Here is a 13,741-nt window from a genome sequence, read left to right as displayed (position 1 = left end):
ACCACAGGAAATGGTCACAAAAGCAGACTTCAATGCGCTGGAGGAGATCAAATCAATGGGACGACATCCAAGCCTCACTTCAGACCCTAGGTGAAGACTTGACAAGTTGGAGGGGAAGGTGGAGGGGCAGGGGCACTATGAGCTGTCCACGGACCGTCTTGAGATGCAAATGGAGGCGCGCATGACAGAATTTGAAGAAATAGAGTATGAGACCTTCTTAAAGATTGATGACCTAGAGAACCGAGAACATAGGTAAAACATCCACATCCTGGGAGTGAAGGCAGACGATTGAGAAGGTGTACTGGGACTAGAGTCAAAAGTCAAGGGGGTCCTGGGAATGCTGTTTGACAGGGAAACCAAGGAGATAAAGGATGTTCACTTCGATAGGCTCCCAGGTGGACTGCGCTCCATGGTGGCTAAATGCCACAACTACAAGAACAGAGTGCGAATTCTGGATAAGGCCAGGTAGTGTCCGGATCTCACCTATGAAGGAGCAAAAGTGGCGGTATACAAAGGTCTGTCTGCCTTTACGCTGGCCAGGCACAGAGACTGTCGAGCCCTGATCCAGTGGCTGAGGAAGCACGACAAGGCTTCCCCTTTTTGCTTACCTTTGAAAGAGGAGGAGAAAGGTTCGGGTCACTACGAAGGGGCAGGGTCCTGGCAGACCTGCAGGTCATGGACAAACACTCATCAGGAGCAAATGATGAGGCCCTGAAGGAGCGAAGGCCCAGAGGCCCCGAGGTGGCTGGGAATAGGGGGCTGGGAGGATGAAGAGACCAGGAAGTTAGAAATTCACACGGCTGAACACCCCCTCCCCGCCAACATGAGAAGGAGGAACTGTGCACATAGGACGATAACTGGGAATGGCTGGTTATGTTGGTGTTGATAGCAGTGTGGGCTCGCTGCTCAGAGACTGGATTTTTTGTTGTGGATGAAAGCACAGGGGTGGGGGGTTGCAGGTGGGGTTAAGGTGCAGTGCTTCCCTGGTGACAGCTCAACTGGTAAGGGACTGGGAGGGGTGGGTAGGATGGTATCCCTAAGATCATTGTGCTTTTTTGTTTTTGGAACTTCTGGTGAAATTTAAGTGGTAATGTCGGGAAAGGGGGGCATAGGGGGCAGCAAGTGGGTGGCACTATGAGTAGCCATATAGCGGCCATGACTCCAAGATTAGAACAGGTGGGTGGGGACACAAGACGATGGGAACATGGAGAGTGGCTGGTGCAAGAGGTGACTGAAGAATGGAGGGAGGAGACCAGGCTAAAAATGGGCACTCTAAATGTCAAGGCCCTCTCCGCCAACCCTGCATCCCTACTGGGTCTCCTGGGTCTCCCGTGCCTCCCTTTACCCTACTCGCGGGATGCAGCATGTCACTGGTGCTTCCTGGGATGGAGTTCATGGTCAGCAGCTTCCTCTGCGATGATCCAAGTGCATCTCTGCGGTCCTACACTCCTCAATGTCTTGGCTTCGCTCTTGGACTCATTGGTCCACCTTGTTGCGATCCTGCCACTGCTTCTTCTGTTCGGCCTTGCAGTTGGATCTATTCCTGTCAGACCTACGGTGGACTCTCACAGTTTGCCGCCGGTGTCCTCTGCACAGCCTTTCTTCTGGACCACACTCAGAGTTTGAAAATGCTGAGCTCCTAGCTTCCCCGTGATCGGACCCACCTTAGTCCATCTTCTCTTTCCTTTTTATCCTGGGACCCTGCCCCGGCGCAGCATCCACACCTGTAGTGAATGTCTCTTTGGCATTCCTCATGCCTCCGCTGAGCCACGTGGCAGTACTTAAGAGTTGGTTATTCTTCATTCTTGTGTTCTTCCTCATCTCAGTATTTTCTATTCTGGCTATATCACATGCACTAAAAAATACATGGGGTTACTCTACATGAAATGACTCTGAGTGGAGGGGGATAGGGAATGTTGACGAGTGACATTGCTCAACGCAATCAGGCTCTCCCACATTAAACCACCCCTAGGGGGAATACTGGCTAGCTGCCGCACAACCTTAGCCTGACAAGGAGGGGCTTGCCCCTGGGAAACAGACATCATTCCATGATTCATCACACCAGGTACGTCCACCTCACTTAGTTCACATTGTTCCCCCCCCCTGAAGTATACCACCCTCCATGGGGTAGGGTGGCACTGTCTCCCCGGTCTCCAAGGAGGTGAGCAGTGTGGCTCAAAGGTACAACGAATACTTGGAAAAAGGAAAATCACTACATCCAAAGGTAAGTAAAACTTTGTAAGACACATTCTGTTTCCTAGGGTGGTGAGAACATTAAAAAGTTACGTAAAGCTTTTCCATCGTCTAGAAAAGAAGGGAAAAGACAGTTTAAAGAAAGACTATTGCGCTAAAGGTATGAAGGGAGTCTATGTTCTTTGCAGAGAAAGGTCTCAACTTTGCGAAAAAGTACCAACAGTTGCAGTCCCAGTGTTTCGGTCTGATCTGAAGGATAACATACCCTTATTTGAAGAAAGGACCTGCAAACGAGAAGTAAAACTAATAAGAAGCTCTCTCCAACAACATCAAAAGAAAAAGGAAACCCAAAATCCAGGAGCCAGTCTTAAAGCAGGTAAGGGGTGCAGTTCTAGGGATGGTCCATAGATAAGGTTCTGCAGAGAGCCCGCGAAGGCTTCTGTGACAGTGCACTAGTGTAAATGGGAACACCAGACCCCTGAGAGGATGGATTATTGAAGCATTTCCACCAACACAGCACCACATCAAGGTCAGCACTAGGCATCAGGTCTTCAGAGTTGTAACTGGCACTCAATGGGGATGGAAAGCGGACTCCGGAGGAGGAAGAAAAAATGGATTTGGCATCGAAAGACCAACTAGAATTAGGGAATATCAGTAATTTGTCCACAGGACCATGCCAGAGAGAATTTGTCTAGTTGCAGGTTTGGTGGTCCGGTCAGGCAACAACATGCAGCACAAGCTCCTGAAGCTTCCCAGATGGGGAAGATGGAACATGGGGTGCTTGCCAGGAGTCTTCTTATGGAGAAAACCAATTCCAAACGCCACAGAGAAGCACTGGGCCGACTGCTGCCAATAGGTTCCTGGGAAATGATTCTGGGACAGGTAATGAAACCAAGTCCAGGAGTTTCAGGAAGATGTGGTCTTTGAGCAGATAGGGTGATCCAGTGGGCCTCACCAGATTAGAGGGAAGGAGCACCACAATCAGTTTCTTCATCACAGGAGAGGCAGAGCTTCACAGCCATACTTTGGAGGTCTTAAGAAGCTGTTATAGAGCTCGAGTCCCCTTCCTTATTCAGCAGGCCTTTCAGGTGTGCAGGTTTGGATTCCAGAGCAGTTTCTCCGTTTAGGAGAGGTTGATGGCGATCCCAGTCTCCCATCACACACCAATCACTATCAAACACCAAGTTACATTAATAACAATTGTCGACTGGCCACCAACTCGGATATCCCGAAGCAATGTAGGGAGGAGTGTCATACAGACAACCAGATCTACATATGCCAGCCAAAACTGGTTCAAGCTACTACAGCCCCCAGCTAAGAGAGAAAGACATCCTGTGGCTTTGTATAGGCATTTGTCACGCCTTCCAAGTTTGGATGTCCAGCAGGAGCGCTGTGCATCCTCCTCCACAGGTCACCTACAACCCAATTGGTACAGGTCTGGCGAGCTCTGTTAGGGAGAATTCTCTTATAAGGCTAATTTCCCAAACCTAGTGAGTCCCCCAGCAGCTTTGCTGGATTTTTGGGGTTTGTTTTTTTCTCCTGCTAAGAGTGAGACTCTTTTACTCCCACTCTTAGGCATGATTTGAGGTCTCTGACTATTTGTGTGCTTGTGGGCTATGGGTTCCTTTACTCCATAGGCTATCATCTATTTTTTGTGTATGTGTTACACAGCACCCTCAGTGCAGTAACATAGGGGTGTCATAGTGACCCCCAAACATAGACTCCATACCCTGGGACTGACTACTGTCTCCCAGGGCATGTAAAGTCACCATTTACTTTACTAGTCCTAAATTGTGAACAGAACCAGAACAAACCATCATATTGTGGAAGTACTGGAAGGGGTTAATTCTATTGCCCCTGGGTCTGTTTTCAAGGGGGCACTGTCCAGTCCCCCCTTGTCGAGTTTCTGGCTGGTGGCAGTGGTTACCACGCAAAATATTCCACCGGAATATTTCCTATGGGATTTTCCCAGTGATTTTAAACGCACAACTTTTTGGTGCAATGTTAAAGAAACCGCTGGTTTATTTATTTAATGTTAAATCCACGGTAGGGTCTTTTTGCCAGAATTCTTTTCTAAAATGGTGTTCGTGTCCGTCTCTGTAACTCCAACCCAGGTCAAGCCCTTTGTTCCACTTTTTGGTGGGCTTCTCCACAGAAGCCCTCCAAATGGTGCCACTCTGTCTGGGTTCCACATGATTTGTGGGGAGGGGAATTGGCACCCTGCACTGTGTTGCCTTAGCAACTCAAGTCGCACTCTATTCTGATTGGCCCAGTGGTGAGCCGCCGCCATCTAGGTTACGCACTCACATCTGTTTTAACAAATAGTGATGTTTTAACTCTGACTTGTCTAATAGTTATCAAGGGAGCTGTTTATACTTTATCTGACTGTGTTTTAACTTGCTTTTGATTTAGAGTGCTAGTGTATTACCTAAAGTGTGTTTTAAATAAATAATTATATACTTTTGATACAAAGCTCTGGTCAGCGTTTGCTTGTTCCACTGTGTTTTTGGCCCTATTGTGTATACTCCATATACTGCCTTACTCTTCAGGGGTGGTTTTGTCCCCTGGTTTTCCAAATTCCTTATAGCTGGAATTCTCCATCAGGTGTATAAACGGTACTGGATTTGGCCAAGAAAAGTGATCTGGATTAATACCTTGCTCATAGTACTAGATTTTTTTCAGTCCATTGACACTTATTGTAACCTCATTTGGACCCCCGGGTAGTGCAGGACACAGCAATACACAGCCGCTTACTTCAGAGGTTGAAACTGAATAGATCCGCTTATTCAGGCAGGTTTTAATGAATGTCCACAAGTTGCTCAGTTTGCCTCACTGAACATATTAGGTTGATCTTCCAGTTCCTCCACTGGTAATCAGCCGCCTCAATCAATCTGTTCTCCATCTTTTATTCATGTAGGTGCCCATGCGGAGATGTGCGAGCAGATGAGGGCTGAAGAGAAGTTTCATTATGTTATTTGGGTGATAGTGTGCGGAGTAGGGCAGCATGGTGTATTAGGATTGTAGTTTTAGGTGTCCAACGCAATGTGCAGAACATACCAGTAATTGTGCTTACGGCAGGATCATGGCACGCAAGGCTCAGATCAGCTTTACATTAGTCAGAAGAGATAATCGAGGGAGCGTGAGGCACGATTCGGTGCACTATTACAACAGAGAAGCGCCGGTAAGTGTACTAATGTTTGTTTTCTGTGTTCTTGTCTTTGTTTCCTCCAGGTGTATCCCAGGTGCAAAGACCGGTTGCAGCTGAGCAGACGGTCAGAGCTGCACAGAAAAAACAACTGGACGTTTCCCTGTGCGTGTCTAAATACCTTGCCCCTGTGTCATGGCCGCTGTGATCTCAGATTCTAGTGGGATTACGTGGCTTATTGGGAAGTGATATGCAGCCGCTTCCCGGTCTCTAGTATCTGACCAACCGCGTCCATGGTTCGTTTCCTGCTTTGTGTGCGTTTCCTGCTCTGTGTTTTGGCTGACATGGGTGGCATATGGATCCTAGATGTAATCATACCCATGTCCCTGGAGCATGATACTGATGGTGGCATGGCAGCATGTCTTCCAACACACACAATGGGACAAGGTATAGGCATGTGACCCTCTGGAAGTAGGTGAACAAATCAATTTAAGTATCTGTAAGAGTGGGTCGAAAAGACCCCAGATAGACAAAATGGTTACTCTTGGTGAGGCCATTTTATACAAAGGACAGCTGCCACCTGACTAACAGTGAGGATAAATCCATCCTTGGACACCTTTATTGGGCAGGGTATTGCTTCCAAGCAGAGCACAAGAAATACACAGCCTCTCCGCTAGAGAGGCTTTAGATGAAGCCTGGCAGGGAGGTAAAAGGGAGTGATCAACAAAAAAATCCAGCACAATTTCCAGGAGGCAACAGATCGGTTTTAAAGAAGATTTTCCAGCTAATGTATGATAACAGAAAGTGAGATGGCTTACTCTGAAAACATTGTCTATCCACTCAACCCTCCACACAACTCCTTGCAATCCATCCAATGTGACAATAACAGGATTTACATGAAGAAAGCAAAACCATCTCATTAAAAAAGTAATCACTAGTATACAAATAAGACCTGCCTGATTTTTTGAACATTCATGAAAGGGAAGGTGCTGGTTGGAGAAAATGAAACTGAAAAAAGGACCTAGAGCAAACAGGAATCTTGGAAATACGGCAGAAAATATGAAGTGGAAGTATTGGAATCCCTTCAAGAGCAACTTTAAAATAAGCAATCTGGTCTGGCTTTGCAAATGTGGAGGGTAAGTATTTTTCTCCAGTTGGGTCTTAACGAAACATCTTACAGTCTCCACTTACAAGGGCAGACCTATAAGCAATTCCAATGCTTTTTTTAGATTGGACCCAACAACCAAAGATGTCTGAATTCAGGCTTCTCAGCTATGGAACACGCAACCAAGAATTTGAAATCTTTCATTTCCTGAATGCCAAGGTGTATGCAAACTGGGTGAATGGTGCCTCGTTCAATCCTCACAAAAGCAAGTCTTGTTTAGTGAACCATTAAAATGCACATGCTTCAAGTACTAACCAGCAGAAGAGATGTCCCTTTCCACAGTCGACTGCAGGTGCCCTTAGCAAAGGGAAGCTAAGTGTGTCTGCTCCTGAAGTACTGGATCCTTGCTTTGTGAGTTTGACTGCTCTCTCACACGATCTTGTCGGGCACCACTTAATAGCTGTATTGTTTTCTACAAATGCCTAAAAAAAGAAACACTTTCAGACGGATTGCAATCTTTCATGATAAATGCAAAGAGTGCATCACCCTATATATAACCACACATTTCCTGGTAAATAGTGATCGAGTTACTATGCATTTTCACGAGGTAAAGTATTTTTCAGTCGGTCAAATAACTTTATTCAACTGTACGTCATTAGGCTTGCAATACAAAACAATAACATACATAGTTAAAAAATAATAGAACACGTAAAATTTGAATTAAGTTTAACAATGTATGAAGTAACATGGTGTTATATGTAAGAGTTGTTAATGATTGCTTACAAAACACCAATTACGTATGATAACCTAGAATGTACTCCATGCTTAGGATACTCTTAAAATGAATTGATAAAAACGGTCCAATTTATAACATCTTGCAAATAAAAATGGGATTGGCATATGCAAACTACAACCATATAAAATGTACTCCGCTCCTATCGTACAGCCAAAGTGCTTAATGTAGGTCGGGCTAGCAAATAACGTCATACAAATAGATGTTTCACTGTGCAAAATATAACTGCTGATTTAAAGTGCAGATATGCCGCCCTTTACTCTCTACAGCCAACTCTGTGACCCTGGCTAGGACCCTTGTACTATCAAAGGTTGATTACTGCAACACCCTGTACCTAGGCACTAATCACTGTAACTTAAATAAGCTACAAATTGTCCAAAACAATGCGATCAGAGCGGCCCTTAACATTCCCAGGCGCCAACACATATCTGACACTAGACGTAACCTTCACTGGCTCTCAATCCCACACCAAATTTCTTTGAAATCCCTGACTCTTAACTATAAATGCCTTCATAATCAAGCCCCTTGCTACCTAGCTAACAGATTTGCCTACCACAGTACCACTAGACCTCGCAGAATGGCCCAAGCCAACTGCCTTGTCATCCCTTGATTTAACCGCCAAAGATCAGGTGGAACCAGCTTCCCCATCATGGCAGTTAAACTATGGAACTCACTCCCCAATGAGCTCAGAGCAGAACCCTCCTTTCTGAGATTCAAACACCTTACCAAAGCTTGGTTGTCCTCCCAAGACACCTAACACTGGACTCACTGTTTAACCTGTACTCAGACGTACCCTGTATATATTTGCTGCTTGTCCTCTTATTATTATTATTTTGCTTGCATACTTTGTAATAGACCTGTCATTCTGTAAGTACTGCCCTGTCTGCTTTTATTGTCTTATTTTATGTTATTTTATGTAAATGTTATCTTGCTGTAACTATGAGATGCGCCCGGATGCCCCTGGTGCGCTATATAAATAAATAAAATACAAAATATAGTGGCAGCATAAGGGTTCCTGAATTCAGGGAATTATATCTGAAACACAGATCTTCTTTGGGAACGACCTTCAGTGTGACAATCCTGTCAGATCACTCTCACTAACAGATGATCTGTTTCCCAAGTCATAATCTATGCGGTTAAGAACTCTAATAGACAATTCCTTCTCAGCCATGCCCTGTGTGTGAATTTTGCCACTACCGATACTAGGTTTCATTCCCTTGACGACTTTTACAAATTCAATGCATCCCGTATTTTACGTACATTATTTATCCTGGGTGTTTAAGTACCCCTCATAGTGGCCCACTTGCTGTTTTCAAAGTAACAAAGCATAAAGACAGACCTTTCTTGCCATGATGTATTTTTTAAGGATAAGGGATAGTCAAAATATTTGGTGTATGGTACCGTTACCCTTTTGAAAACCTGCCTGGAGGTGCCTAATTATGTTATTCTCTTCTGCCCAATTCAGCAGATGCACGAGCACTGCCTTGGCAAAAATCTTTCCTGAGGCGTCCAGCAATGATTCTTGCAGAAGGCCAATATTTCAGCTTTAGTCCAAGAGTCCGATTTAAACTCCACTGCAGTCAGAGCGGTAATGAGATGGAATATAATGGGCATCCACCAAATGTCAAGTTCGGATAAAAAAAGTCAATCAAGATGTTGTCCGGTCCTGGGGCTTAATCCCTCCTGCAAACAGTTTGCAGGGCGCAACTCTGACATGGTACATTTTAACACCTCGCTGGAATTTGTGTAATCTCCTGTATTAGGGTAAAAACAGTTCTATATTTGGGAATAGTTTCTGCTTACAGTTTTTGGAAGTGGTTGTGCCAGGTGTCTTTACCAGTGTATCGATGCATAAGGGTTCTATTGGTTTCTGTCTCTGATGCGACCTGCTTCCAGAATTCAGCGAGCTCTCCATTTGTAATTGCCTCCACAAGACTGTCCCACCTCCACCTTCAAGAATGCATTCTATTTGCAAGCCACCAAGTTTTTATAAATAGACCTTAATGAGCTTAAACATACTCTATTCACCCCTTCCACATTCTTTATGCAGCATAAAAGATCATCTTTGCCTCTCTACCCTCCTCGTCAATCCAATCGTGGTGTCTAGGAGCCTGTGATCCAATTACCACTCCAGGTTTCGTGACATGTGGGTTAATGCATTTTACCAAAAATTCAAATTCATGCAGAATTTCATTATTTGATAAACTACCACTGCACAATTTTCCAATAGTGTCGATAAAGGGCTGGGATGCAAATATTGAATTCTAATTTTACACACTTGATTGTACGCTAGCATACCCTAGAATTGCAAAATCTGTGTTCCTCCCAAGGTTCGCTACGGACCTGGAATGCCAATTTCCGCAACGAAACTTCAAGCAAAGGACCTGGTGGATGCTCTCACATTGTTCAATAACTTTAAAACTTTCCACTAGTTTCCAATGTCATCCTATGATGAGAATGCTATCTATTAAAGATGATTTGTTACTTTTAAAAGTTGGCCTAGCAGGTTGATCATTTTTGTATCTGCCATTGCAGGCTCTTAATTCAAGATAATAAAAGATGCGGGTGACTTCAGAGTGTTTATGTGTGTCACTGCGATATTTTGACACCAATTCTGAGATATCCCACGCAATGTCCTCTTTCGTCAGGCAGCCCATTCAATGCTTCTAAAGTCTCAAACTGGATATTGAAATCTCCAGCTAATAGCATGTGGGCATATTTAGAATGGCACTTTTCGTAGTTATCAACAATGATTTCTATTGTTCAAATCATATTTACCCCATTAAATTTGTCAGGCATATTGTAAAAATTAAACAAAATTATGTGGTGCTCTAATCCCACTTTTATGTGCAATCTCTGTAGATCATTTGACCCGGTCTCAACTATCAATCTTTCAATTGAGGCAGAATTTGTTCCAGATCATCATGCCCACTCTGAGGCAAACTCTCTGACCTTTCATTGTCGGTATGCAATATGAGGCATTAAACTGTAGACTTACTTGTGATGTAGTCCAGGTCTCCGAGAAGCAGATTATCAAGTGCCACTATATAAAGTTGCATCGCAGGTAAACCCAGGTAAGCCTGTGAGCTTTTACTGCATTCCTGTGATTATGTTTTTGCCGTCGGAATCAGCACTTCCGCATTGTCTACCTGATTAATAAGAGGTTTGAGCTTTGAAAATAACCTCCAACGCTTGCAACCTTTATTCTGTTGAGCCTGTTGCCCAGCAACTATCACACTAAAGTATGAAGCTTTCCTCCATAAGATGGCCGCCGCACGGCACAATCTTTAAAAAAATGAGCAGACCCAGCTGATCGAGCTGCTTGTCTGTGATTGGCCCATGAATGTCATTTGTAGCCAATAGCAGAACCGACAGGCGATGCTGGCACACTACCGAAAGGCCCACTCTTAAGGCTCCTGTCCCGAGCCTGTCTGAGCCAGGAGGACTTAAGGACCAGCCCTCCATTCTGACGTACCCCACCTTTAAATCATCCATAAGCAGTAATAAAACACTGGTAAGCGCTTACCTTGCTCGCATCCCACATATTCCATATTTGGCTTCTCCGCCTAAGCGCCTAGCGCCATTATAACCGCACCACATTGTTTTCGGTTTTGCTCGCTACTGACTCACCATGCGACCTACCTCGCTTCATCACAGCAAATACGCCCATGTGGAACTCACCTGATTGATATCATGTATTACGCTTGACAAACTAGACCAAGTCTACTACAACTGCTATATCGGAAACCTCAGACTACAGCACAACCACGCAAATCACTTGCTGCGCCGACACGGCTGACGGCTAGTCTTGTTCCCACCATCATCTGATTTCCTTAACTGTCTCTAACTTTGATATCGCCTGTCGCAATTCAAGTCTGTATTGCCTGTAACCACAACATATCTTGTTCGCATTTCAACTCTTCATATGGTCTAAAAGCCAACTTATAACACTTTGTTAATTGCATACTCAATTACCTTTGTGTGCGTTTACTTGCTACACTGTATAGACATAACTAATTGCTCCTTGACTATGATCCCCGCCAAGTGTCTCACTGCTAGATTTGACACTAATGTTATTACATTTTGCTGAATGCTTCCTATTAGCATTCTCAATGCTCCTGATGCTCATTGGCTCTATGCAATTGCTAAATGTCAAACTCTGCAGTATGTCATGTACTTACCTGATCTGCCGAATCTGCTTTCTATTAATGCTGAACTGTAAAGCTTTTATAATAGATTGATAGTGCCTTAAGCACATATTACAAACGGAGTACAATTTTCATACCGTGGGACCAATCCACCTTAATTTAAGACCTCAGACTGCCCATATGTATCTGGCCCATCTAAGACTAACATGCCGTACTAACGTATACCTGTTCAAACTTGTCAGTTATGCCCTCCAGTAACCTTATATATACACGTCCATCCTGCTTGCACCTAGGGCGGCTTTACTGATCACAATGGTCCTCCATGCCTCAGTCAACATTGATAAAAATGAAAAGTATGATGCCCCGCAACCTACTAATGGCGTTGCCACGCCCCATAGCAAGCCCAGAATCTCCTGGACTATGTCCACTTCACTACCCCACCTCGATACCATAATACCATCATTATTGTTGCCATCCTGCTTAGTCAAGCCCACTAGACGATACCCCTATGTCACAGCATCACCTAACAATTCTAACATTCTTTCCTCTATCCAATGGACCCAGCCTTACGCCTCCAAACCTGTCCCCAACCAACCTTGTCCCACAAATATACAGATCATCAGACTTGGCTCTAGATGCAAGCGTACACATTCACTAGCATCCAACTGCAGAGGTACATGCAACACTAAGGTCACTAAGCCCATTAGAAAAAAGACATCTAAAACCTTTAACATCGTTATCAACAATGACTCCACCATCCTAGCCAATAGTACTCTGCCTACAAATAATAGTCCCAATACCACCATCAAACCCATAAAGGGAGCACTTATCAATGCAAGGTTCTTGACGGCACATGCATTAGACATTGCTGACCTTCTCTCTAATGAGCTAGGCTTCCTGGCAATAAGTGAAACATGGCTGCATGCCGCAGCAGGCCCTACACTTTCGCTAGCCATCCCAGATAACTACACTATCATCAGACTAGATAGAGAATTCTCTAGAGGTGGCGGAGCTGCCGTAATTGCCAAAACTCATCTCTCAAGTGCGATTCCCAATCCTCCTTTCCCATCAGCTGAACTATCTATGAAGCTCCTGCTTTCAGCTGTACGCATGCTAAAAATGCACCTCATATACAGACCTCCTGGCCCAATCTCCACCGAAGAGGATATATCACAACTCTTATCTGATAACACCAAACCAGGGTCACAAATCCTGTTGCTTGGCGACTTCAAATTAGGGCTCCAAGACTCAACTGATGATACTGCCACTGCCCTTGCCAACTCGCTCACTGAATTAGGATTCATTCATTGTATCACCAAACCTATGAATAGCAAAGGGAGAATTCTAGATTGGATTGCAGACCTCAAGTGTGAAACCAACATACTCTCTAATGTACCTTGCGCATGCACAGACCACCACATAGTCACCTTTACACTACAATCCAGCTCTCAACCTAACCTACCCAATGCCATGACATTGTCGGCTCTTACCAGAAATAATAAAAATATCACAGTTGAGAATATTTTACCCCTACTACAACCTATTCTTAATAATTCTACAACTGATACTGACATCTCAACATTAGTAGAACTCTACAACCTCACACTCCGCCAAGCTATTGACACTATAGCTCCTTTGAAAATGCGGAAAGTCAAGCCATGCGCACACCTCAACTCCTGGTTCACCGCCAGCCTCAAAACTCTACATAATATCAAAGAAAAAGCTGAAACTTCATGGAAAAACCACCCATAAACTCTAAACAAAGAATTATTCCTAAAGGCTTACAGACATACAAAAGCAGCTATCCTCCAAACCAAAAGTGACACGTACAACAATAGAACACTGAATGCTAAATAAGGCACCAGAGAACTATTTACAATCCTTAGAGAGCTCGAGTCACCTACACTCCCGTCAGAAACATGCATCAAAGATAAGGCATGGTGCACTAATATTCAAGACGCTCTGTTTCACAAAATGAAACTTCTCCAAGCTAAAATTGAGAATAAAAAACTGAGCCTCTCCACTGATTAACGTCTACACGAGTCCCAGCCCTCAACTGCTAAACGTTGTAGCCTATTCAAATTCACCCCCTCTCTATTAATGAACCATAGTACCTTTCTTGTGAAAATACTAGATAGAGCAGCCTATCTACAGATACAGGCACACCTAGAAAACAACAATATTCTTGGCCTACGCCAATCTGGGTTTAGACCTAGACATGGCACTGAAACGCCCTTAATTGATATGAAAACACAAATGGACGACCAAAAAGACAAAGAAATCCTAGCCCTCCTTCTCTTTTTAGATCTATCAGCAGCCTTTGATCTAGTCAATCACGTAGTCCTGTGAAATCACCT

General features: G+C 44.2%; 1 protein-coding gene across 4 annotated transcripts in view; it reads right to left on the bottom strand.

The window, feature by feature from the left end:
* Positions 1 to 13,741, bottom strand: part of ANKIB1 (ankyrin repeat and IBR domain containing 1) — a 2,153,692-nt gene that overhangs the window by 1,236,293 nt on the left and 903,658 nt on the right. For all 4 annotated transcript variants that reach the window (XM_069648430.1, XM_069648432.1, XM_069648433.1 and 1 more), the window contains exon 9: positions 6,759 to 6,925. In XM_069648430.1, the coding sequence (XP_069504531.1) occupies positions 6,759 to 6,925 (167 nt within the window). The remainder of the gene's footprint in view (positions 1 to 6,758; positions 6,926 to 13,741) is intronic.

This window comes from Ambystoma mexicanum, chromosome 2q (assembly GCF_040938575.1).
Source record: "Ambystoma mexicanum isolate Mex_15411 chromosome 2q, UKY_AmexF1_1, whole genome shotgun sequence".
Taxonomy (NCBI): Eukaryota; Metazoa; Chordata; class Amphibia; order Caudata; family Ambystomatidae; genus Ambystoma; species Ambystoma mexicanum.
This window is presented reverse-complemented; position numbering and strand designations above follow the sequence as displayed.